General features: G+C 31.7%; 2 protein-coding genes across 4 annotated transcripts; both read right to left on the bottom strand.

Moving 5' to 3' along the window:
- Positions 1–6345: 6345 nt before the first annotated feature.
- AIL5 (AINTEGUMENTA-like 5) lies at positions 6346–9587 on the bottom strand. 2 transcript variants are annotated; one of them, XM_016345773.3, is made up of 8 exons: positions 8986–9559; positions 8815–8897; positions 8196–8204; positions 7956–8044; positions 7799–7872; positions 7672–7722; positions 7494–7570; positions 6346–7250 (listed from the first exon to the last, which is right to left on the bottom strand). In XM_016345773.3, exons 1-8 carry the CDS (start codon positions 9396–9398, stop codon positions 6622–6624), a joined length of 1425 nt encoding a protein of 474 aa, XP_016201259.1. In that variant the 5' UTR covers positions 9399–9559; the 3' UTR covers positions 6346–6621. The 2 variants fall into 2 exon arrangements, with proteins under 2 accessions (XP_016201259.1, XP_088358404.1); XM_088502278.1 differs by lacking the exon at positions 8196–8204 and having other exon boundaries at positions 8986–9587.
- A 12676-nt stretch (positions 9588–22263) lies between these two features.
- RPA32B (Replication protein A, subunit RPA32) lies at positions 22264–25817 on the bottom strand. 2 transcript variants are annotated; one of them, XM_016345784.3, is made up of 10 exons: positions 25565–25817; positions 25226–25336; positions 25022–25119; positions 24878–24919; positions 24287–24364; positions 23968–24046; positions 23760–23843; positions 23601–23677; positions 22655–22723; positions 22264–22580 (listed from the first exon to the last, which is right to left on the bottom strand). In XM_016345784.3, the coding sequence occupies exons 1-10, from the start codon at positions 25670–25672 to the stop codon at positions 22499–22501; spliced, it is 828 nt and encodes a 275-aa protein (XP_016201270.2). In that variant the 5' UTR covers positions 25673–25817; the 3' UTR covers positions 22264–22498. The 2 variants fall into 2 exon arrangements, with proteins under 2 accessions (XP_016201270.2, XP_088356430.1); XM_088500304.1 differs by having other exon boundaries at positions 22345–22723.

The following is a 25817-nucleotide window of genomic DNA, read 5'->3' as shown; positions in this document are numbered from 1 at the left end:
TGCTGATGTGGCTTTCCATGATTCCTTGCAACTCTGCAATCGTCATGGTGTCCATATCGTGAGACTCTAGTATTGTAGTCACCACATGGTCATATTTCATCGGCATGGTGCGAAGAATTTTCTCCACCACTTTGCTATCGGGCATATCTTCTCCATAAACTCTCATTTTATTGACAAGATCTGTAACACGAGTAAAATATTGCTCAACAATTTCTGAGCTAGACATCTCGTACCTTTCATATTCTCTTCTCAAAGACTATAGCTTTGCTTTCTGAGCTTTATCTACGCCTTTGTATGATAGCTTCAACATGTTCCATGCTTCTTTTGCACTTTTGGCATTTGCTATTTTGCCAAACACCTATAATCTACTCCTTGATGAATTTGAGATAGCGTCAATTGATCTCTCCTCTATTGGGCAGCATCTGCTCCTTCTTGCAAACTTGGTTCAATGAAATTTCACAGGTTCTGGGCCTTCAAATAGGTAGACATTAAAGTCTCCCAATAACTATAATCAAGTTTTCCAGTTAACTTGGGACCAGACCACACAATATTGAAGGTGTTTGCTATACCGACTCTATGAAAAAACAATTATGTGAGAACTCTCCCACACCTCACAAACTCTCAAACACCAGGCGCTGGATTAACTAGCTCTGATACCAATTGTTAGTAAAATACCCACACTTAATTGGCTCCAAGATCACTCACTCACATAAGTAACACTATCATATTTTTTTACCTCTCAAACTCACCAACACTCATAATACTAAGGAGAGAGTTTCTAATATTTCAAAACATATTCATTTTATTTATGGAACACACATACAATACACATGACATATGTGCCTTTATATAGGCAATGTTTCCTACTAAAAATAATAATTTATGAATCACAAATCAATTTTGTAATTACTACCATGCTATGAGTTATCTTCATGAATCTTCCTTCAACTTGAATTCATGTAGTTTCCATAATCTTCTAATTTAGGTTGCTTGGCCTCCAATTTCAATTCAATTTGATTTTGAATTTCTTCAATGTTGTAGAATATTGTAGTTATACTACTCTCTTGAATGTTCTTAAAAAAATTTCAAAATTCCAACATGTTAGCTTCTAGCAATATCTAGCAAATTGATGATTATTGTATTCAACTAAAACTTTGCTTCTCTTTTGACCATTTTAACTTCAACACTCTTCGTGAAGATTCTAGTGATGCAAGTTGATTTATAATGAATAACAATTGTTCACCGCCTCCTTGCTCAGAAGTCATCTGTGTCGCCCACCACAGTCCGTCGCTCATAATTGTCTGCGGTCCATCACTGTTGGTCGAGTCCTTTTTCTTGAATTTTCTCTTTGAAGAGAATGTGAATTCAAATTATCACGAGAAACATACAAAACCAAATGAAAAGAAATACCCAAATTCTAAAAAAAAAATATCTAAAATCAAATAAAAACAAATATCCAAAATATATAAAAAAGACATATCTAAAACTAGTAAAAAAATATCTAAAACCTACGAAAAGAAGAACATTGTATGTGGCATTAACAGCAGTAGTAATCACTCTCTCGTGTGTCATGGACCATGGTGGCATAACACCGGCAGTCGACTGGCATCGCGACGAGAAGGGTTGTAGGAGAGGCGGGCAATGCGAGAAGGGTTGGAAGAGAGGATGTGGCATTGCAGCGGGAAAAGTAGGAAAGGGGAGACTTAGTGGTACAGCAACATGACTTGGAGAGGAAGGGCGCGATGTCGCGGCAAGAGGGGTTGGAGGGAAGGTTGCAGCATTGCAGCGCTATAGATGGGAGTAGTAGCATGCGTGTTCTTTTTAGCGCAAACCTATTTTCTGAAAGAGAAAGTCTAGGGGGCCAGCAACTTTTGTGTTTTGTGGCCAGTACTTAACCATTGAAAAAAAAAGTGAGTGATTTTTCACCATTAGATGTAATCTCACACCATTAAAAACACTATTAATGGCCAATTGATGGTTACAAAACACAAAAATTGCTGACCCCTTATCACTCCTCTTTTTAAAATTTTAAAATTAGGTTTTTTAAAAAATTTGTTACTAGATTAACCACTTAATGGTATATAGAGTTGATTAATATACTTTCTCGAAAATAATGGCAAATGAAATGATGTGACAAAATTAACGACATTGATTAGATGCCACATTATATTGCCAAGCATGTGAATGATACGATGAAGGTTAATTTGTGAGTACATGATCTGATAGTTAAGAAAATGCGTGTGATGGGAATTCATTACTAGAAGCTTGCCACCCGATCGATCTCAGCAATCTATGAATCGTATAAAGCTACTCCTTCAACTATATATTCGGAGAGCGACCAACGATTCTATATTATTCTTCCATATTCAATAAATGTTTTAAGAAAAATATGGATAATTTTTTTAGAAAAAATTATATGTAAGTAAAGTAGAAAATTAATTGTCTCAATTTCAATATGGCTTACCTTCGGATTATTGATAAAGAATGAAACAAATTTTATATCAAAGATAGATATTTTGTTCAAGTTACTGAAAGTTTTTAAGTTTTTATTTTAATAAATGCATGGAAAAAATAAGTGCGCGTTTAATTTGTGGTTTTATTTTATGTTTTTTATATTTTCCTTAAAAATTATATTTTAAATTTTTAAAATACATGTTAACTAAATTCTATATTATATATAAATAATACATATAATACATCGTTACGGACTAAGTTTTTGGGTCTCTCAACTCGGAACAACTTTCGATCCGACTACCTGGACCTCGACCTCTTTCGCGGTTCAAACTGGCCTTATAATTTCTAACCAACATTTGAATTCAAATATTCACGTCATCTTATCTTAACCAACAAGATAAAATAAGATAACGACCGCAAACTGTATAAAGGGGGTTAAGGACTTCCTCAACTACATTACTCATTCCACTCACATATAATTTTCAGATCTATTCTGACTTAGGCGTCAGAGCAAGGATGTCAAACTCGCGAGTCTAAGTAAACTCGTGAAGCTGACCTAGATTTGACTCGCGAGTTAATTCGTAGACTCGTACGAGTTCACTTGTTATGAAGTTTATATATATCATACTTAATGTATATTTACTCAATTCTAACCCTTCAAAATTAATAATATCAATCTTAAAGCACATAATAAATTAAAAATAATAGCATACATTATAACAAATACTTTAAAATACACCTTCAAATCCTCTATAATTATTCTTATACAAATATAACATAGAACACACAAAATTAAAAATTCTAAATGTATAATACTAAATCTTTAATTGAACATTGAACAATATCAAATAATCAAATTAACTCTAATCAAAATAATTAATTACTAATCAGCCATGAATGGATGAACCATCTGACAATCTAACATAAACGATAAACAATAGGCTAAAATTAGAAGCAATAAAATTTAAAAAGAAAAAAAAAACTAAATCAAGAATCAAAGACTCAAAGAAAGGATAAAAGGCATATAAAAAATAGAGGATACAGAAGAAAAGAAGGGGCAAAGTCCCAAGAACAGCAGATCGAAGACAAGGGTGCAGCAGGCAACGGTGGTGAGGATGCAACAGCAGCATGAAACGACGGCGACAAATAGTCATGGATTTCACGACGGTGCAAACCAGAGCAGAGATAGGACTGTAGGAGAAGTTGTCGAACTCGTGAACGGTGATAGCACGATGGAGTTGCGGATATTGGAGATGTGAAGAAATACAAAGTAGAGGGCAACATAGGTAAAATTCACAAAGACAATGGCGCAAATCAGAGCAGAGGTAGCAGACGCAGGCGAATAACGGCAGCTCGACGGGAAACGGAAACTGCGGCAGAACATGGAGAAAGTGAGATTTGAGAGAAACGATGCAGATAGTTGTGAGTGAGTTTTCTTTCATTCTTTGGGAGTGTTATCGTAACCCTAATAAAATAAAGTATTTTTTTGTTTCAAAATGACGCTTTTTTGAGTAAAAATGAAGAAAAACACAAACTTGCTAACTCGGTCCTAGACTCACGAGTTTGACCGAGTCTAGCCGAGTTTACTCAGGATAGAGTCTATGCCCGAATCAACTTGATTCCATATCTAAACTCGTACGAATTTACGAGTTAACTCGAGAGTTTGACAACAATACGTCAGAGTATCTTTGCAGGTACCACCCACGCCGTTTCAGTCAGACAATCCAACAACCGCCTCGTCTTGCAAGCTTCTGATCCATCTCACTACCCGTATCAGAGATTTCTAGTACATATATATTAATTGAAATCAACTATTAAAATGACTGAAATACCAATGTTCCGAGTACATTTAAAAATTTTGCTATCATATAATATAATATATAGGCCAAAACATATATGGTTGGCAGTTTCTGTGAAGTCCGAAAGCAAATCATTGGAGTAATATTCTCTCTCTTTTGGTTATGGTTTGGGGGTAAAACGAAAGATGGAAGGCAGATACATATGCATGGTCAGATAGATGAAGGGGCTGGAATTAATGTTGGACTTTGTCGGAGGAAACAACAAGTTATATGTGTCCATGCACCTTCATTCCATTTTCAGTACTTTGGTACTTCAATGTCTTCAATGGTCAAAGATGGTGGGGAACCATCTAATAAGCGCCGAAAGCTACATGTGGTTTAATATCAGACAAGAAAAGACATTTTCTTTTTTTCCTTTTTATTTTTTTCGGATCCTTTCCTTCATTCTAAATTCTAGTTTCTATTCCCTCCTTTTTTTCTCTTTAAATTTTTGAACCGAGTCTCTAAAACTAATAATATGTATGTCCAGTTGTAAACTATAGCTAGAATGCAAGAGAGGGACCATCTAGAAAAAGTTGAGAACACTTAGCAAAATATGATATGATATGATATATATTCTATGGTTTTTGTTTTCTGTCCTATGTGTATGATGATTTCTACTACTAGCTACTTACACTGTTTTTTTCTTTGGCTTTTGAATTTCGATTATCCAACTTTTGGTCAAAATCTTAGCTCCCTAATAATTAGTGGCCCGTGTGAGTTCACCTTTCTCATGTAACCATATATATGGTACTAAATACTAATTATTACGTATACATCCCCCTCCTTTCGAGTTATAGCATAGCCATGAATTATAGTATATATGGACATTGACCATATCATTAGTTAATTCTTTATAATATTACGCAATTGCTATGATACTTAAAATAAAGATGATGTCTAACTTATTAAAAAAATATTTAATTTAAGGTGAATTCTACTCTACTTTTTCTAAAATAGAGGGTAAATTATTCATAAATTATTCTTCTATCAGAGTTTTAAGATTCACGTTATCTTTTCTTTTCTTTTCAATTGACGCGATGTTTTTCTTGAAACTTGATAGTAGTGTTATTTTTATAATTCGCACTAAATACACATCTTCTTCAATTTTAAAACCATAATTCCTCTCAAATCCAATCATCATTTCCAATCAATTAGGTTAGGATTTTAAACTTGTTCATATGCTTTCAATTTCTCATTTCAACGAACACACTTTCAGCTCTCTCCTTCCTAAGACTTTCTTCCTAGTATTTTTCTTAGAATTCAGCCAGATCAACAATGATACTTCTTTTCAGATAACCAACCCTCATAGCCTTGTATAACTATATAACAAAAATAAACCAAAATATTAGTTAGTCATAAAAACAATGAGTCAATAATTACCTATCTTAGGATTTTTATTATCTAAATAATGATTGAAAAATAATTTAAGAGTAATTAAAGATAAAAAAAAAAAAACTCCTTTCACACACCAATTACCATCATTTTTAATTAATATATCAGAAATTTCTATCAGTTTTTTAACTCTCTCATTTTTAGGATTTTCTAGCGATCGTATTAGAGATAGCAATTAGATTTGACGATCTCATTCGAACTTTGTTGGAACTCTGGTTGAAAGATAATTTATCAATAATCATTGTATATATCACAAGGGGTAATTTATCCTTTATTTTAGAGAAGACATGGTAGAATTCACCTTAATTTAAAATATAAAAATAAATTAGAGAAAAATTAAATATTAAGTAATAAACACTATAAAATTGAACATAACTTTATGCTCAAATGGAATAACAATGGTATATTATTGTATTATTTATTGAGAAAAGTTTGAAAACTAGCAATTTTAGTTTATATTGACTAGACAATCCAACAGCTATAATCTAGTAGGTGAAACAAGCGGTGCCGAAAGAGGATGGGTTTGAAATCGATCAAAAACTGCAAATTTGCAGCATCAACACGTGAATGTGACCCTACTTGAAGAAATCGATTAATTATGGCAGTGTAACAACTAGTCCAAGAATATTGGTAGATAGTGTTGAATGTTGATGAGTGGTTTCACGAAGCAAAAGCAAATATTTTTCCCATTATACTCATAAATCATGTCAGTATATTAACAAGGAACTAAGAAAAGCTAAAGGCGAAAACGATTAAAAGAAAATGCAAGACATAAAGAAAGAAACTGTGTGTTAGTAGGAGTGTCAGCAGAGTTATAGCGAATTATGATTCGTCAGTACTGAATCAAGTCCTTCTTTCTTTCTTTGGAGGATTTCATCATTATATTATGCACAGATTCTCATTCTCTCATTTTGAAGTGTAGCCGTGCATGATCTCATTCCATTCCAAATATTGGCGTTTGAAAGAGACTGGGTTTTGCATGAGCTTGGAATGTGTGCAGTGTTGGCCCAATCCAGTTCTCATAATTATTGTTGCTATTTAAGGTAAATATTGGCGTTGCCAATGGGATTGAAGAACCACCCGAAGATGGTGATGAACCACCACCACTCTCTTGTTGATGATGATGAACAAAGATCCCTCCTCCGTTCAAGAATCCGTCCGCTGAAGGGGCAGCGGAGAAGTCCATCATGCCATTGCCATTGTTGTTGGGACGAGGAAAAGAGGTTGCTGCTGGTGCAATTACAGTTGTACCCCTGGCACTTTCCAGCTGTGTGTTATTGGAGTAGCCTATGATGGACCAGTAATCTGCGGACGGGTCTTGTTTGATGGGAATGGCGAAGCTGAGGGTGGAGCTTGAAGGTGGCGGTGGTGGTGGTGGTGGTTGACTGACGACAGGGTCATCGGCGGAGTTCTTGTTCTTGTTTGATAGTCCGCCGATGGGAAGGGTGCTGCTAGCAATGCTCTTGACGTCGTAGCGACTCATGTCGAAGTTGGTGACTGCGTTGAGTCCTCTGAATTTTATTGCTGCAATGTCATAAGCCTCTGCAGCTTCTTCTTGCGTGCCTGTTCATTCTTTCACATCGTCAATTCAAAATACTATTACATCCATTAATTGTCGCAACAATTAATAAATGTTAAATAACACAAGTTAGGATTCTTTTTGACTGATTTTCTTTAGTTACGAAACATTTTCATATTTAAATAAAGTGAAAACGGCTGTGAATTTAATAATTAAAAATCGTTAAATAATTTAATAAATTTGATTATATTATCATTTAACAGTTTTCAACTATGGATGCTACTCACTGAAAGTGCCAAGGTACAGGTCTTTGTTTCCGGCTACTCTGCCTATTCTTGCCTGCCATCGCCCATGCTGGTGGTGCCTTAAACAACGCATGCAATTTCATCATTTTCCCACACACAAATTAAATGTGGCCGCATAAAGTACAAGATGCATAGATAGATATGATAGGATATATTATACCTAGTCACTCCTCTGTATATAGACGCCCCCCTAGAGAATCCACTGCTCTTCCTATTAACAAAATAAATTATATCTCATAAATAGAAATAATGTGAAATATATATTATTAGTATAAATTATTAAATACCTTCTTAGAGAAGCAACAAACTCTTGTCTTGTCATGTTCTTCATTTCCTCTAGCTCCTTCTCATAGTTGGAAACCTGTATGTAAAAAGAAAAATGATTAAAAAAGAGGGGGGTGTTGTGTAATGAAAGGGGATCCTTAATTATAGTAAAGTAGTTACCGGAAAGTTGGTGGTAGTGGTTGGACCCCAGTACTTGAGAGCAGCGAGATCATAAGCTCTGGCCGCTTTCTCTTCCTTGTCATAGCCACCTACATTATTAGAGAAAAATCATTCAACTTAGACAAGAATCTGAATCTCAATACACGGGAGGGTGGGGGGAATATACTTCACACTTGAGCACAGTAAAGTAAATCAAAATGCATCATGTGGTCAAAGTTTATAAAAAAAAAGGGAACTCACCCAAATAAACTGAGAAATGAACGCATAATGAGGAACAGGAATCCACGGTCAGTAATCATTCGCCACGCAAAAGAAACAAACAAAACCAAAACACGGTCAGAATCTTCGCCACAAGACTAGCATGTACTATGTAGCAACAATAATGATCATCATCCCACTAGTCAAATTATATTAGTCCCGCCACTCATTTTGTTATTTTCTTATTCTTGTTAAATATGTTAAATTATTTAACATTAGTTAATTCTCACATTTTTTAATTTTTTGTGCGTTGGGATTTGAAGCGTAACGCCACATTCCGGTGACACCGTGAACCCCCGCGCATGTTAGACACAGTCCCCCTCCCCTCTCTTTTCCGTTATTATTAATAAATAAAACGTGAAACCTGGTCATATATAGCGATAGCTAGATAAAAAAAAAAACAGTTATAATTTGTCTTATTTAATATTAATTAATTATCGCAACAGTTAATGAATGCTAAATAAGACAAGTTATGACTGTTTTTGCCTGATTTTTTTTTGTTACCAAACATTTTTTATAGCGATAATAGTACGATGATGAATTTAATGAACTAAGCTTAATAATGTTAATGTTATAATAATAATATTTATAATATTATTACCTTGTCTTCCTTTCCTACTTTGCCCTTCCCTTCTGCAGCTGTTATCCCATAGATGAGCTTCATATCTCCCTGTCCATCTATGTCTGATAACCAAACACAAATAAACATTTCTTTTTCTTTTTCTATTATTTCCTTGAATAACGCAAACGCAAATATGATTCATATATAAACCTTGTGACTCCGCGGTAGATGGAGGTGCGTTGGCCGAAGGTGTCCACAGTTTTCTTTGGAGATGGCCTCTGACTCAGTTCAGCGCCAGTTGCAGCTCCGCCGCCGAAACCGCCAGGGAAGCAGGCGGTTATCGTTGTCTTCAGCTCAGAGTCATATACGACGCCGTTGTTGTCGGTGGAGAACCGAGCAAGCTGCGGCGGCGGCGGGGGCGGGGGCGGTGGTGCACATGGTGCTGTGGCGGTGGGTGCAGTTGCAGCGGAGGCACCGAGGAAGTCCTCGAACTTGGGGACCCCGGTGAATATGGAGAGGTTAGTTGATCGGACATCGGCGGCGTCGGTGAAGGAGGGGTGGAAGAGGGAGAGAGGAGAGGAAGAAGAGTGGTTGGAGAGAGAGAAAGAAGAGGAAGAGTCCATATTATGTTCCGGTTCCCCAAGTTGGTGAGATGTTGCTGTCTTTGGAAACTGCGACGATCCCTTATATTACTTACTAGAATCTATAGAGAGAGAGAAAGGAATGAGAGGTTGAAGAAGAAGTCTGAGATTATGACACAGATATAGAGGCATGTATTTGAGAGAGAGAGAGAGTGAGACTCGGTTAGGGTTACACGAAAAACGAGGTCTCATATAAGAAATACTATAGAATTAGAACAATTTATTATTTTTGTCATTAATATTTAAAAATTTAAGTTAAAAATATGTTATAGAATTTATTATTTTTATTTAGTAGTGAGTAATTAATAATTAAAAATATAGAATGAAAAAAACTAATTTGTATTGATTGAGTGGTCAGCTTACTCATCTGTTAAATGAGTGTCTTGAAAGTTCGAATCTGGGCAGACAAAAAAAAAAGTATTAATAAATTTTATTATTTATTAAATTTTTTTCAGAAACAAAATTATTACAAACACGTTATAACTAATATCAAAATTGTATTTTATATATTTATATATAAATATATATAATTTAATTTATTTTTAATATATTTTATATCTAATTTTATTATTAATTTTGATGTAAATTTAACCTGTTTTTTTAAAGAGATATAAAAGCTAAGATGAGAGATATGAATGCAGAATGCCAACGCCAATTGCCAATGCATGTCTACTCTTTTTCTTCCCTTATGTCATCCTTTAACGTATAATCAAGGCTGTCTCCAACCTTTTTTACCAAAATTCCATTTTTGTTTCCGCAGCCCTATAAATAATATTTACAAGGCAGGGTTTGGTTAAGGGTATATGTATGTTTTGTGGATTATCTTATGTATATATTAAAATCAATTACTAAAATAATTATTAATATAAAATATATATTAAAAATAAATTAAATTATATGTATATTTATATTTATATATAAATATATTAATAGTTAATTTTAATAATTAATTTAATATATAAATAATATTTTTGACCGTACATTCTTAGTATATTTTTAAAATATTAAATGTATAAAACATATATAAGTTATTATTTTGAGTTTTTTTTTTTCTAAAAGTTTTGGTTAATGATATATATTATTTACATCTTTCCAACCAATGTCATCATATATCTAAAAATTTTGAGTTTTTTTTTTCTAAAAATTTTGGTTAATGATATAACAAGAATTCTGATCTTTTATTTTTAAAGAAAATTCTTCATCAATCTCCTTTTGGCTAATAATGTGACGTTGCACAAAATGTCTCAATTAAATATAATGTCAAAGCGACTTAATTATTTAATGCAACTCTGATCTCGCTCAAAATCTACATGTAACGTACATTATTATTTACTTAATTATAGTAGTAACTAATTGAGTTGATTTATGTTTAAAGTAGAGAGAGAGTGAGATAAAGGCTTGGAGCACAAGAAGGCAATGCAAGGTGGAAGGTCTTTATAGGGAGAAGAGGCGGTTTGCTAAGATTAGAAAGTCATTGCTTTTGGATAACGAGAGAGAGAGAGAGAGAGTATGGGTCAATGAGACTTTCTTGCCTCATCAATTAATTTAGGTTTCAGATATTTACAATATTTACTTTAAAAATAATCAATTCACATTATCAAATAATGAAACAAATTGAAACATTAAAAACGAATTTGGTTAAAAAGTTTGCAATATATATATGAACAATAATACACATGCATGGAATATTAATCTGTATTAATCTAGTGATTAGTTTATTAATTTAATTAAATAAATATCGAAAATTCAAATTTTATTTTATATATATAAAAATTTATTAGATAAAAACAAACTCTTAAATAAAATTTTAATTCACGACGAATTAGTTCTTATCGTATATAATACACATGCATGGGTTTAAGAACGAATAACACATAAATATTCTCATCATTTCCCCTCTATCTAGTTGCCGCGAGTGACATTCTTTTTTTTCTTTTCTTTACTTTACTTTTCTTTATTACTCTTTGCTTCCAATCTTTTGATCCCTTTTTCTTTTCTTTGACTCCTAAAAGAGAGCCTCTTGGCGCCATAAACCACCATATATATGATTTATCTATCCCTTCATTATTCCTTACTATTTCATTTTATTTGTTATCCCTTTACTATTTCAGATCAGACCCACAGTTTCCTTTTACCTTTTGACAAAGTTAGATAAAGATAATTTGATGCACAAGGTTAAAAAATACAAACATTTTTGTAATATATACTACTTAGACACATTAACCAAATTAATAACCAAGGCTATATATTGGAATACTAAAATATGAACTTAAGACATGTAAATAGTTGAAAATAAATAGTCTAAAAAGATAGATGGTGTGCCTAATAAAATAATGAAAACTAAACCTATCTGTTTTATTTTATTATTATTAGGGGTGTCCGCGGATCGGATCGGATATGATATCCGTATTTTTTAGTGTCGGATCCAATCCGATCCAATCTACACATTTGCGGATCGGATCGAATCAGATATCGGATATCGGATATATCCGCATAATTAAACTTTCTCTTTTTAATCATATTTCTATGTAAAAAAATTCGATAAAAATATTTCTTTCATACTTTTAAACTTATTTATTTCTAAAATATTTTTAATCAAACTCTTTTTAAATAACAAAAATAAAATAATACAATATATGAATAATAATTACTAACTAAAACATACAAACAAATAAATATAATACCAAACATATATATATTTATTTATTTTTTAATTATTATAGTGCGGATCTGCGGATCGGATACGCGGATGTAGAGCAGATATCCTCAATCCGATCTGCAATTTTCGGATCGGATGCGGATATTTACCGCGGATTTGCGGATACCATCCGATCCATGGACACCCCTAATTATTATAATAATTTATAAGTGAATGAAAATAGTGGCACATTAGATGGATTTAGAGGGAGCATTATTATTATTAGTATCGCATGTCACTCTTAGGACACGTACACATCATTATCAAATCTTTCCGACACGTGTCGCTTCTTGGCATGCCATTTTGCATGTAATCCGAATCTGATCCATTATTTGTGTGCACATGTAATAAAAGCACATTATATCCGAATAAAAACAAGCAAAAGAAAATATAAATCATTCAAATGATATAGCTTGATTGATACTAAACCTGTGATGATAATTTATTTGCACGACCAATTTTTTTTTATTTAATTATTATATAATATTTTTTAGTTGAAAATATATTGAGTGAGAGGGAGATGATATGGCTGGCCTGCTCCATTGGGAAGGTATGGCCACCAGTGGCATTCATGCATCATTGCTGCTACAGCCATGGACCTAGGACAATAAATTCCCCCTTTATTGCTCCCATTTATTAAATGTTATGTATCAAAATAAATGTATGCTAACATAAATTTTGGAACTTTTCTTCATTCTAGAAGCATCCCAGTAACTATATAGTTTTGCTAATAATTAACTAAGTGTAATGGCATAGATTAAATAATTTTAGGAACCTGACCAAAAAATAAAAAATAAAAAAAAATAATAATAATTTAAGGAAAAGTATAGAGTATCAACGTATTATTTGTCAACTAATTGTCAACAATAATTAATTATTATATTTTAAACACATATATAAAGAGGCACATCTAAAAAATATATCTATAAAAATATTTTTAATAAATACAGTTATAAAAAGATATTTTTATTAGATACATTTACAAAAATACTTCTATTAAATACAGTTACAAATAAAAATTAACATAAATTGGCAAAAATGATGTTGATAATGTAGCGAGATTGATAATTTTAACAATATTTGATATCTTTTAAAACAATAATTGTATATCAAAACTCAAGTGTAAATTTATTGCGTGTGAACAATTATATGAAGATTTAAAATATGGCCAAAAAGAATTTTTTTTTTTTAAATATTAGGATAAAAGAAATAAAATTTTAAAAAATATCTTAAGAAGTTGAACTTCTCTTTAAATAAAAATTAAGATGGTAGAAATATATATTGGTTAAATTTTAATTATAAAAAATATTATCTACTTAAAAATAAACTAAATTAGATATTTTTTTATTAATGTCATATGTTATGAACATTTTTTTATTTGAATAATTCTTCGCTACAAACATTTAAAATAATATCAGAGCTATTATTTTAATTTGTAGAGATTAACTTCCTTTCTTTATCCATTTTTGACTAAAAAAAGCTAAAATATTAAGAAAAAAATTCAGATGCTCATTTTGTCACCTTCCTCATTTAGTGATTAGTTTCGGGAAAAAAAAAAAAGAGCACACTAAACATGTCAATGTCAACATGAAATAATGTGCTCTCTCTTCAAAATAATTTGTTATCAAATTGAGAATATATGACTTTTATCCCACTTTTTTTACCAAAACTTTCTTAGACTTTTTGTTCTTCTGTAATTTTTTTTATTATTTTTTATTTTGTTTATCAACTTGAAATAAGAGTGCTTAAAAAATTAGCCTTTGAGTGTTTTATAAAAACATCCGATAATAAATTTTACCGAAGTTTTACTCTTTTAAAAAAAGTTTATTTATCCTCTTATTATGATATTAATAAAATTTTTAACACTTATTTTTTATCATCATCTATCTCTTATATTTAATTCTCGTGTCGCTTAATTTTTTATAATAGAAGTATTATTTTCAAAAATGTATCCACCTTTAGTCTTTATTTATTTAATTTCTTATGCAAAATTAATGTATGAGAGTAATAAAATCTTATCTTCAGCTTGTCTCATGGTCTTAACTTCATGGAAGCGTTGAATAATGTATGAGAGTAATAAGTGGCATGCATATGTCTTGCATTGAACCATTTAAAGACACTAAATAAAGAAGATTTAAAACACAAAATATTCAAGAGATAAACAAAAAAATTAGTCTAAAATGATCTAAAATTATTTTATATCATACCTTTTAATTAGGAAAATTATGTTATTACTTCATTTGTTATATTGCCACTTTATATATGATTTTTTTACATTACATACATATTTATTTGTATAAATTTATAAAAAATAAATTGATATAATTAAAATAGGTATGACAATATTTATATTCTAATTATTATTTACCTTATTTTATATTTTTAATTATTATTAAAATAATTAATTAATATTTATCAGCTAAGATATAATTGTTTCTTCACCTCCTAACTTCTATGATCGAAATATCTAGAATTCGATTTTCGTTAAACTAAACAAAAAATTTTAACATAATGAGATAATGAGATAATGCATGAATTATTAGTCAATATAGTTGGCATAAAAAGAATGCATGTGTATATGTATATGTTGTGGCATAAAAAGGGTCGATTCCATCATTATCATTATCCTATAATTTGAAGGATGTTTTCCATTATTGGAAGCGCAAGTTCTCATAGTTGATGCCATTATTGTCAAATCGAAATTACGTGGAAAAACTCTCTACGTAAACATATATATTCCTCATTTGTGTAAACAACATAACAATAATGCAATCAAACAAGTGATCAAACAGAACAGGACAACACAAAACTCCGATGCCATCCGACAGGATCGTGCTTATATATATATATATATTCTCGCATGCTTCTTAATCAACGGTAGTATAACAATAACAACAAAATTTTGTTTCATTAGATAAAATCAGTTATATAGATCAAATAATAGATATTATTAAACTCTATCATGTATTATATAAAGAGATAGATTGTTTATATGTAGATTTTGTTTGATCATTTTATAGATGGTATTTCTAAATCTTCTTTTCACTCCTTATCCATCTTCTATCTCATCTACCTTTTTAATTGGATATTTTATCGGTCTTCTTCTCATATGTCTAAATTATCTGAGATACGATTTTACCATCTTTTCCACAATAGCTGCTACTCTAACTCTCTCTTATATATTCGTTTCTTATTCTATCCAATCGCGTATGACCACTCATCAATCTCAACGTATTCATCTTTGTCATACTTAACTTATGTTTATACTCTCCTTTGACTGTCTAATACTCTATACCATAAAGTATAGCCAGTCTGATAGTAGTGCGATAAATTTGTCTTTAAGTTTTAAAGGAATTTTTTTGTTACATGTAAAACTAGACGCACTTTGCCATTTTGACCAACCTGCTTGAATCCTATGATTTATATCCTGTTCAATCTCTCAATTATTCTGTATGATACACCCCCAAATACTTAAAACTTTTAATTTTTCGTAAGATATTTTCTCCAATTTTCACCGCTATATTAGGGTTTTTCCTTTGACAGCCGAACTTACATTCCATATATTTCGTCTTGCTACGGCTTATGTATACACCATACACTTTTAGACCTTTCCTCCATAAATTCAACTTCTTATTTAGGTCTTCTCTTGATCTCCCACAAAGATAATATTATCGGCAAAAAAGTATGCACCATGGCACATGTTATTGGATATGCTCTATGAGTACTTCCAAGACTAATGTGAAAATGTATAAACTTAAATATGATCCCTGGTGTAATCCTATACCAACCAATAGAAAATTCTTCTGTCGCACCACCTTTAGTATTCACACTAGTTGTAACCTCATCATACATGTCTTTAATTGCACAAATATATGCGATCCTTACTCTCTTTCTTTCCAAAATCTTCCATAAGACTTTCCTTGGCACCCTATCGTATACTTTTTCCAAATCAATAAACACCATATGTAGATCCTTTTTATTATTACAATACCTTTCCATCATCATTCTTAATACGTATGTAGTTTTAGTGGTGGATCTGTCTGACATAAAACCAAATTGGTTCTCTGTTATTTGTGTCTCTTGTCTCAACCTCCGTTCTATCACCATTTCCCATAACTTCATGGTATGATTCATGAGTTTGATCCCTCTATAATTTTCGCAACTCTATATATCTCCCTTATTTTTGTAGATAGGTACCAATGTGCTCTTTCTCCACTCATCTGACATCTTCTTTAACCTTAAAATCTCGCTAAAAAGCTTGATTAACCAACTGATGCCTTTCTCTCCAAGGCTCTTCCAAACTTCAATCGGAATATTATCGGTCCTACTACCTTGCTATTTTTTATCCGCTTTAAAGCTTCTTTTCCTGAGAGTCTCGAATTCTTTAATAGTAGTCAAAGTTTTGATCTTCTCTCGTACATAATCGACCAACGTTTGTCAAAATTCTCTGTCATTCATTAAATAACTCGTAGAAGTAGTTCTTCGATCTTTTATTAATCTTCTCATCTTGAGGTAAAACCTCTCCATCTTTATCCTTTATGCACTTAATCTGATCAAAATCTCTCATTCTTCTTTCACGGCTCTTTGCAGTTCTATATAATAAAACAAAATAAGTATAAAAAATTAAATTTTAATTAGTTAATATTAATTAATTTTTTATTATAAAATTAATTTTTAAAAATTTTAAAATTTAGAATTAGAATTTAAATTTAAAATTTAGAATTTAAAATAAAAAAATTAGTTGATATTAATTGAGAAAAGTTAGTTTCCTATTTAAACTGTTTTCTTACCATTATTTTGCTCACTAGAATGTAGCAAAACAAATTTATATATGGAGCGTCTTTTGTAAAATTCAAAAATATTAGCTTTTTTTTAGATTCTTACTAGAACATGGGAGCGAAAAAAAAAATTGTTGGGGGACAATTTAAAAAAATTGTTGAGTGTGGTTTTCTGATATTTTTTTTCCCTTAAAATTTAATAAAGAATCGACGGCGTGATTTCTGATTTTTTTGTTAAATAGTTGATAGAAAACAGTGGACATAATTTCTATTTTTTTAATAAATTAAATAAAAACTCTTGGTACGAATTTTGCACACCATAATACACAATTCAAAATTGATACCATCGATTTCTGCACATCATAAAAGTATATTTCACACCACTATCATCATTCTCTTGTCATACATACACATTTGCCATCTTCAAAATAATAACCTCTAGAATGTTTTTAATTTACATATATATATATATATATATATATGAAAATTTTATATTGAGAGAAGCTTTTAAATATTACTTTTAATGTAAAATGATCGAGAATGTTAATATATATATATATATCAACCACACATCTTATAAGATTTTAGCAGACCAAGAGTTAAACATGAGATTCAGATCCAAATTAAACATCAACATTTATCTAATCTTAAAAAGAATTTAAAATAATTTCATACCCTTAGCTTCAGATCCATTTTTATTCATTCAAACATACAAGAACGGATCATATTTATATTTTTGTTAAGATCAGAGTTTTCATTCATCAATATTTAATATTTTAGTTATATAATAATATTGTAGGATAATGGTCAATTTAAAAGACTAAAATCTAATCAGTTTTTTTTTTTATTTTTAAGATACTATATGTTAAAAAAAAACTAACTATATATATTTCTTATATATTTTATACACTAGCATGGTTGATTTTTCTTTTTGAGAGAACTAAGGGCTAACAACAGCTCAATGAAAGCAACAAAACAAAACTGCTAAGGTAGTGTTTGGTAGAGAGACAGAGACAGAAAGACTAAGAATGAGAAACAGAGACTAAAAGACAGATATTTAAATAAATTTTAATATTCTATTTGGTACAAAGTGGGAGACAGAAATTGAAACAAGAATGAAACTCTAATTTAATTAGTACAAAGGATAAAATTGGAATTAATTAATTGAAATGAGAATATTTTAGGTATAAAATATTATTAAAGTTTCACTCTCTATCTCAAAATTTTAGTCTCCTATATCCATACTTTTTGGAGGTATTGAAATACTGAAATTTTAGAGATAGAGACAAAAGTTTTAGTATCAGTCTCTAAACCAACAAATATGATACTAAGTCTCAGTCTCTCATCGCTGTCTCAATACCTCAAAACAAATGCTACTTAAATATTTTGCGTTTATTTAATTAATTAATTAATTATACTATTCAGTCACGCTTAAACATATCCCACAAGTTTTTCCATGCATGAACAGAAAAAGAGTCTTTGTTATATTGTAATGTATATATAAATATGAACTTGGATAGAGAAACAATTAAGAATTCAGAATTGTGAACATGCATGCAATATTATTTGATATAAAAATGTGATTCTTATGGTGAATTATTTGTTGAACATGAATTTAACTAGATGTAACGCAATATTAAATGAGGACATAGATGTCACTTGGATATGGTCAAGGGGAGATAGTGAAGATTTGAAGCTAGGTAGGGTTGAGATAGGTGATAGAAGTGTCAATTATCATAACCCCAAGCTTAATTAATCATAGGATTAAAATAATAGTGATATGGATGGATGACATAGAAGATAATTAATTTAGTAAGTGAAGGAGGGATTATATTAATGTTAGGTGTTTGGTTTGGCAAGAAATATGGTGGCTCGCTCCCCGGTTACAAGTTTTTGAGCCCGGACCACAAGGACACTTGTCTCAAATGTAAGAGAAAAATGTGTCCTATTGTGACTCACCCCACAGCCCACACCACCAATCACCAATCAAAGCGAAAGCCACAACAGCATTATTCACATTGCACATGTGAGTGAGAGACACTCATATGGAAAGATAAATTATAAGTTAAGATGGATAATTGATTAATTAAGATGGTATATATCTTAGCATTATAACTATAAGAGTAAAGTATCGTTTTTATTTTCAATATTTGGGGTAAGTTTTATTTGTGTCTCTAACGTTTAAATCGTCTTATTTATATCTTTAATGTTTATAAAAGTGATTGAATGTTATCTTACTATCAATTATATTAATAAATCAGATTATATTTTTCAATTATTCTCATTTGGATGTATTCATTCTTAATTACTCACTTGAATGTGTTCAATTTTAATATTATACCACTATTTGTGTTTAGATTCAATTATGTCCCTAGAAAAGTGAATTATGTAAATGTTGTAGGAATTAGTTTAGTTTCAACATTTGATGAGTTATTTTTCGGAGTAGATCATCGATTTTATCCCAGACATTTGTATTTTAACTTGAAGAAGAGATTTTTAAAACTCAAACTAAAGTGCTCATGATGTGTAATTGACGGCAGGATAACATTGAATCACTTTTACAAACGTTAGGGATACAAATAGGACGATTTAAACGTTAGAGATACAAATAGGATTTACTCCAAATGTTGGGACAAAAACGATACTTTACTCTAACTATAAATCTTGAACCAAGTTGGGTTAGTCTAATGGTTAGTCTATTAGTCTGGTTAAATAAGTGTTGAAAGTTCGTATCCTACCTTGTGCATGCAGTAACTTATTGGCCAACAACAAATTTTTAAATGAAATTCTGATCCGTAACGAATTGATTCTTAACTTGCCGAACTGAAAGATACGGTAAAAAAACAACAAAACATTGTAAATCTTGAATTTGATTAGATCAAATCAAATTTATTACATTAGAATAATCAAATTTACAATAGATGAATAATTAAATTTATTTAAGATTATATATAAGATATCAAATATGTATTTTTATATGTAATAATTAATTAATGATTAATTTTTGTGTACACATAACATAATCAATAATAATAAATCTTGAGTTTAATCTGAACAAAAATATATTCTCAATTTAATTGAATCAAATTGAGTTAATTAGGCTTTAATAATAAGACTAAGATGTTTATAATTGAATTTTAAAAAGGGACAATGAAATATAAATTCGGCGGTGGGGCAAAACAATTTAATACACTATAGTGTGGGCTGCAGGAGACAAGAAAGGCCTCAAGACCCGGATAGGATTTAAAAAAAAAATGAACTTTTACACTAAGCAACTACAGTGCAAAGAGAGAGAAAAAAAATGCCTAAAAAATACAAATGCAAAAGGTTGCAGGCTGATGAAGTTATAGTGTAAAGACTAAAAAGAAAAAAAGGAGGGGAATGTTTTGGATTGGTAGAGAGTTCGGCGGGAGTGTGTTGGCATTTGTGGTTTGATTCCCTTCAAAACTGCGGTAAAAAGATAAAATAAAATAAAATAAAAGGGACGAAGTTGAAATTTACTCAAAAACTATAATAATTGAGGGGCATAAAAAAAAACCCCACTAGCATACAAATGTTGTAACATAAAGTAAGCTAATTGAGGCAGCTGGCTATACAAAAAGACATATTCTTTAATTCGTGGCCAAATACTTTGCCGGAACGGTCAAAGTTTGATTAAAAAAAGTGCCATTTCTATTGCTCAGTCTTGTTTGTGGTCAGAGAAACGAATCATTTCTCACGTTCATTGCCCATATCTATCTTAATTTCTTACTATTTTATTATTTTCATTCTTATTACTTCATGATCCTTTCTTGCACTCACCTCTTTGTATTCTAGCTACTCCAATTCTCTATTGTTTTTATGTATTTAGTCACTTTTTAATTTGAACATAAAAACAAAAGTGATGTTAAATTCGGATATGAAAAATACAGGTGTTTTATAGTCATGTGGTGTTAGTGGAACAGAATTTGGATCATACAAATTTTTTATTAGTAAAATAAACGAATGGTCCGAATTGCATTTAATATTTCATTTCATAAAAAAATTGACAACAACAAATAATTTAGAGGGTCCGTTTTCTAGCTTCCGAAATTCATATTTGCCCAACCACAAGTCGGACTATGCGATTTCTTAAGCAAAATTTTAAAATCAAACAATTCGTATGGTCTGATTTGTGTACTCTAAATTTTTTTCAATTTTTTAAACACAAATCGAAACCTACAATTTTAAAAAATACCAAAAATTACCATGTTAAAGTATATCACGCATTTTGCTTCATATCAAAATTTTTCAGCCGTATTTAGTTGTGTTTGATTTAAATATTGTTCTTACATTCTAAGTTTAGAGAGAGGGTGAAAGAACGGTGTTGGCATTGTGTCTGATCATTACATGATTTAAGACATATACCAATGCGGGACCCACTTAGGATTCACTGTACGTGTGGGTTTGATTATGATTCTATTGCAAAAAAAGATATTTTCCTTTTGTCGTTTTCCTAACTTTGGTGTATAATTCCAATTAAACATTAAATAAATTGGATTCGGCAAGAGAACTTGGACACTGCTATATCTAAATCTAAAAATAAATAATTGAAATGTTAGTGAGTTTAATTATGGAGGTAGAGTGAAAACGGTGCATCCACATGAGGGGCAATTGTCAAACCTTGAGAATGGCAACGCACGTGGCGACTTGAGTGGTATTAGTAATTGGTATTAACGTCTATCACCGCAGCACGTGACATGGATACAAAAACTTCTGTTTACACGTGCCATTTCAGCCACAAGAGGAAGAGGCGGTGGAATTGGATGCATGCAAGTCATGCTTCCACTTACACTTGTTCTTTCTAGACGGTATCAAATGGAAAGTTATATGTTCATGGAATATTGAGTTACTTGTGCATATATATAAGAACACTTCAAATTTTTTGTTGGTCATGCCGTTCAAATTAATAGCCCAAAGGAACAAAACTCGGATTGTTTTAAGGTTTCTAATCTTATAAAAGAGCATGAGACCAAGAGGCCCAATGTTTGAGACCATTAATGGATCCAATAAGGCCAAAAAACAATTCTTTATCAGAGTGAAAAAAGAGTGAATACCCCATCCGGTCCCTGATAATTATCTCAAAAGGACGAGACCCAAAAAAAAAAAATCCAATCCGATCTCTGATATTTTTTTTTTGGGACTGATTAGTCCCTGTGGCAAAAAAAAACAACATTGATTTTTTTTTGGCACAGGGGCCTCGTCCTTTCAAAGTAATTATCAGGGGTCGGATTGAGATTTTTTTTTGTCAAGGGTCTCGTTGTCTTTTGAGGTAATTGTCAGGGGTTATTTTTGGTTTTTCTAAGTGAAGGAACTACTACCTTGTCAAGACCCAAAAAAAAAAAAAAAAAACCATCCTTGTAAGACTATTTCTTATCATGATATAAAAGGAAACATCAACAGAAAATACAAAACAAAACAAGTAGATCAAGATTCAAGGACCAGCAAACTCCCTACTTTGCTTAAATCCATAGATCTTAGGATAACTAGTACGCTTAATTGCTCATATTCACACATTAAACCTTACTAACAGGCATAGAAAGGATGATTGGAACTCCGCACAAACTATATCTTCGTATATTAAAATGTCAACCATTGATGGTTGACTTATAGTGATCACTTATAGCTTCATAAATCTGGCCTTCATCAATAAGATTTTTGATAGCCAACCTGCAAAACCAGAAATAGAGTCAGCAAAAGTGTGTGTGTGTGTGTGAGAGAGAGAGAGAGAGAGAGAGAGAGACATCAGCTTGTCCTTAGGAAGTCGAAGTTGCTCTTCAATAAGTTTAATAGAGACTCCCCCTTCCGATGCACTGAAACATCAGTATCACAAAGTTGAGATGTGAATGCCATTATGCCAGACAAGTCTCCATGTATCAAGTAAGAATTCCACCAAGGAATATGAACATATAATAGTCTGATTAATGGACTAGGGTAAACAAATCAAGCATAGTAAATGCAATACTGCATATATTCTAGAAAGTAAGTGCAAACTTTAATTATAAGAATGCTTGAATGAATGATGCTTTTGTATGATTAACCTTGCAATATCTAATTAAATCAGCTGTTCCAGAATATAAGTTACCTTCAATGTTTAATTCTAATATATCATACTGCAAATTTTCTTATATTCGGATTGTGGAAAACTCTAGTCAGTTCCAAAATTAACAAAAGCCCACACCTGCATTTTGCCCCCTAATCTCGTTACTGCAGGAGAATATATGGAAGGTTATCCAATTCATACCAGAACGGATACCAGCAAAAGTCAAGCCAGAGACTTAACTTTTCGACCCAGTCACATGACAGGTTAGTAGTTTACCAATTTACATTTTGTATAATTTACACTAGCGGACCATTCCTTTACCAGGCAGACAGTTCCACACCCATCATGTAAACCAATAGAGTTGATGCCCTTCAACTCTTTGTTAACCAATTAAATGTTTTTCACTTAAAGTTGAACAAGAAATCCCCTTACAATCGTTCATCAAATCTAAAATTGGATAATTTGCCCTTCCATATTTCCATTTATGCATCAGACAATGCCTTAGATTTTGCTAATTATAGGATTATATGCATGCATCACATGCACAAACAACAGATATTCAAACAAAACAAAGGCACCAGGGAGATAGGCATATGGTCAACAAGAGCTGATCAAATAATATATCAAAATAACTTTCAAAAGATCACCTGTGTGGGGGAAGATGCAAAAAATCCAGGACCATTTCTTCGAACCTCGGCTGACCATTGTTATGCAGACCAGAGAACTACAATTAAAATCCAGCAAACCACTGAGGAGACCATATAAAAATGAAGTGCAAACTGAAAATCTATGGTCCATTATCTTACTTGATTTGGTGGGAGAACTTGGTAACCTTTTGTGGGTGTTATTGGTGTTGAATTTGTAACATGTTGCTGGTTAGGCACAGCAGCCTGAAAATGTTACCATGTAACGTTAGAAAAAGAAATATAAGTGTATGGTACAGTTTTCTTAAAATTAATAACCATATATACACATAATATAAATTCAATTTGTCCAACTCAACAATAAATCTACCTTTAGCTTGGAATTGTAGAGATGGACATATATACATTCAATGAAATGGCTGGCAATCTCATTAAAGTCAGTCACAGGTCTGAAAGTGACACAAAGTAAAGTATTTAACTGTCAAGAAAACAACATATCTGCGTTATCATTTACTTGGACAACATGATAAGTAGCATGGGGCATCCTTACACATTGAATTTTACTGAAAGGAAACCATTCATTGGTGATAGAATAATATTTTTGATAAGTCATAACCTTACATATACGATATAAATCCAAATATTGAACCGCTAAAATAAAAAAGTGAAAGGTAAACTTCAAATCATACCTAAATGAGAAAACATTCAAAATCCTTTTCCCATTAAGGCCTTTTAATTGTCCATGAAGACGCACATACACTCCATCCCTATAATGAATTATGAATCAAGAATTTTAGCATGACACTATACTAAAAGCATCTTTTATTCCCTAAAAGAACAGGGGGGAGGGGGGGGGGGGGGGAGGAGGATTTGTGTTAGCAACAACTTTACACACAACTATAGTGCAAAATATCCAGCTTCTGCTGCAGAATGATAGATAAATAATGGAAAGGAAAAAGGGGAGCTTTCCAAATCACAGATTTCCGTTTCTAAATTGATAGTAATGTTCCTTAGTGTTCTTCTCTACTCACTGAAATAAATCCCCCAAGTAATCATAGTGTCAATATCAAGCAAAAATTTTCTTGAAGAAGATATACAAGTAAAATTGCACATGGAACTCACTAATAAGAATTTGGAACCATTTTTTTCATCCCCCCCCCCCCCTTTTTTTTTTCCCCTCTTCCTCCAAAGAAAAACAGAGAGGAATCACAGATCAAACCATACATATGCTATATGGTAAATGGAAAACTCAAACTAGGAAATGCAGTGTAAAACCATACATGATACCGTCCACTTCATTTGATTCCGCTGCTTCTTGAAGCCTGCACGGAAAGAAAAAACTCATCCTTGACAAAAAGGAACTGAAAAAATAAATGATAGTGCAACTTTTGGCAATAAACTAAGACAATTTTTAGAACATTCACCATTTATTACACTCAATCCTTCCAGTGCCATCATCAAGGACAAAATGAACTTCAGTAATCATCCCATTTTTGTTGCATACCCTTCCTACGAGTGTAACCTACAACATTGGTTTGTGTTAACCTTCAGAACAAGAGAGAACCAGAAACCCAATTTTTTTTTAAAAAAAAAAAAAAAAAGAGCGATAAAGGAGTTGAAGAACACACAGTGTTGACATCAACACCATCGACAATCAAATTGGATTTATTATCGCTCGAGTTATACGCATCGTTTATCTGCTTCACCGTCAAAGGTAGCAACGACTGAGCATCACGATTCTGAAAACCAAAACAGAAGAAATTAATAAAGAGAGCAAGTAAATAAAAAAGAAAAAAGGGAAAATCAATAAAGCAATTTCTGAAATGACTCGGAAGTTTAGTATTCGGAGGAAGCTAAAACCCTAAACCCTAACATGAGAGTGAAGTTAATTAGCGTTTTATTGTGACAAGTAAGGTGATTAAGGTTAAGACTATGATGAAATTGAGGACAGTGGAAAGAGGGTTTACTCTGGAAGTAGTGAAGGTGGAGGAAGAGTCATGGGACTGAGTGGTCTGAGAGGGCATGAAACCGCCGCCGGAGAAGGCGGCGTTGCCGTCAAACTGGCTGGCATACATAATATGCTTCGAAATGCAGAGATTGAATTTGAAACTGAAGATACTTCAAATTTTCACGAATTCGTGTGGAAAATGTAACTGCTACTCATATCAATTATCAAATCCTTTCTGCTCTTTTCTTCTTTTTCATTTTTGAGGACCAAAC

This window comes from Arachis ipaensis, chromosome B1 (genome assembly GCF_059453495.1).
Source record: "Arachis ipaensis isolate K30076 ecotype BB chromosome B1, ASM5945349v1, whole genome shotgun sequence".
Taxonomy (NCBI): Eukaryota; Viridiplantae; Streptophyta; class Magnoliopsida; order Fabales; family Fabaceae; genus Arachis; species Arachis ipaensis.
This window is presented reverse-complemented; position numbering and strand designations above follow the sequence as displayed.

Bases quoted from the DNA above. Each gene is read 5' to 3' on its own strand.
- AIL5 (XM_016345773.3), bottom strand. From the start codon at position 9,398: ATGGACTCTTCCTCTTCTTTCTCTCTCTCCAACCACTCTTCTTCCTCT. The intron at 7,723-7,798 runs GTATTTAATAAT...TTTTGTTAATAG, and splicing joins TTTGTTGCTTCTCTAAGAAG to GAAGAGCAGTGGATTCTCTA. The intron at 7,251-7,493 runs GTGAGTAGCATC...AAGAATGAACAG, and splicing joins CCTGTACCTTGGCACTTTCA to GCACGCAAGAAGAAGCTGCA.
- RPA32B (XM_088500304.1), bottom strand. From the start codon at position 25,672: ATGTATGCCAGCCAGTTTGACGGCAACGCCGCCTTCTCCGGCGGCGGT. The intron at 24,920-25,021 runs GTGAATGTTCTA...CTTTCCGTGCAG, and splicing joins AGGATTGAGTGTAATAAATG to GCTTCAAGAAGCAGCGGAAT. The intron at 23,678-23,759 runs GTAAGATAATGG...TTTTAATTGTAG, and splicing joins AAGTTCTCCCACCAAATCAA to TTCTCTGGTCTGCATAACAA.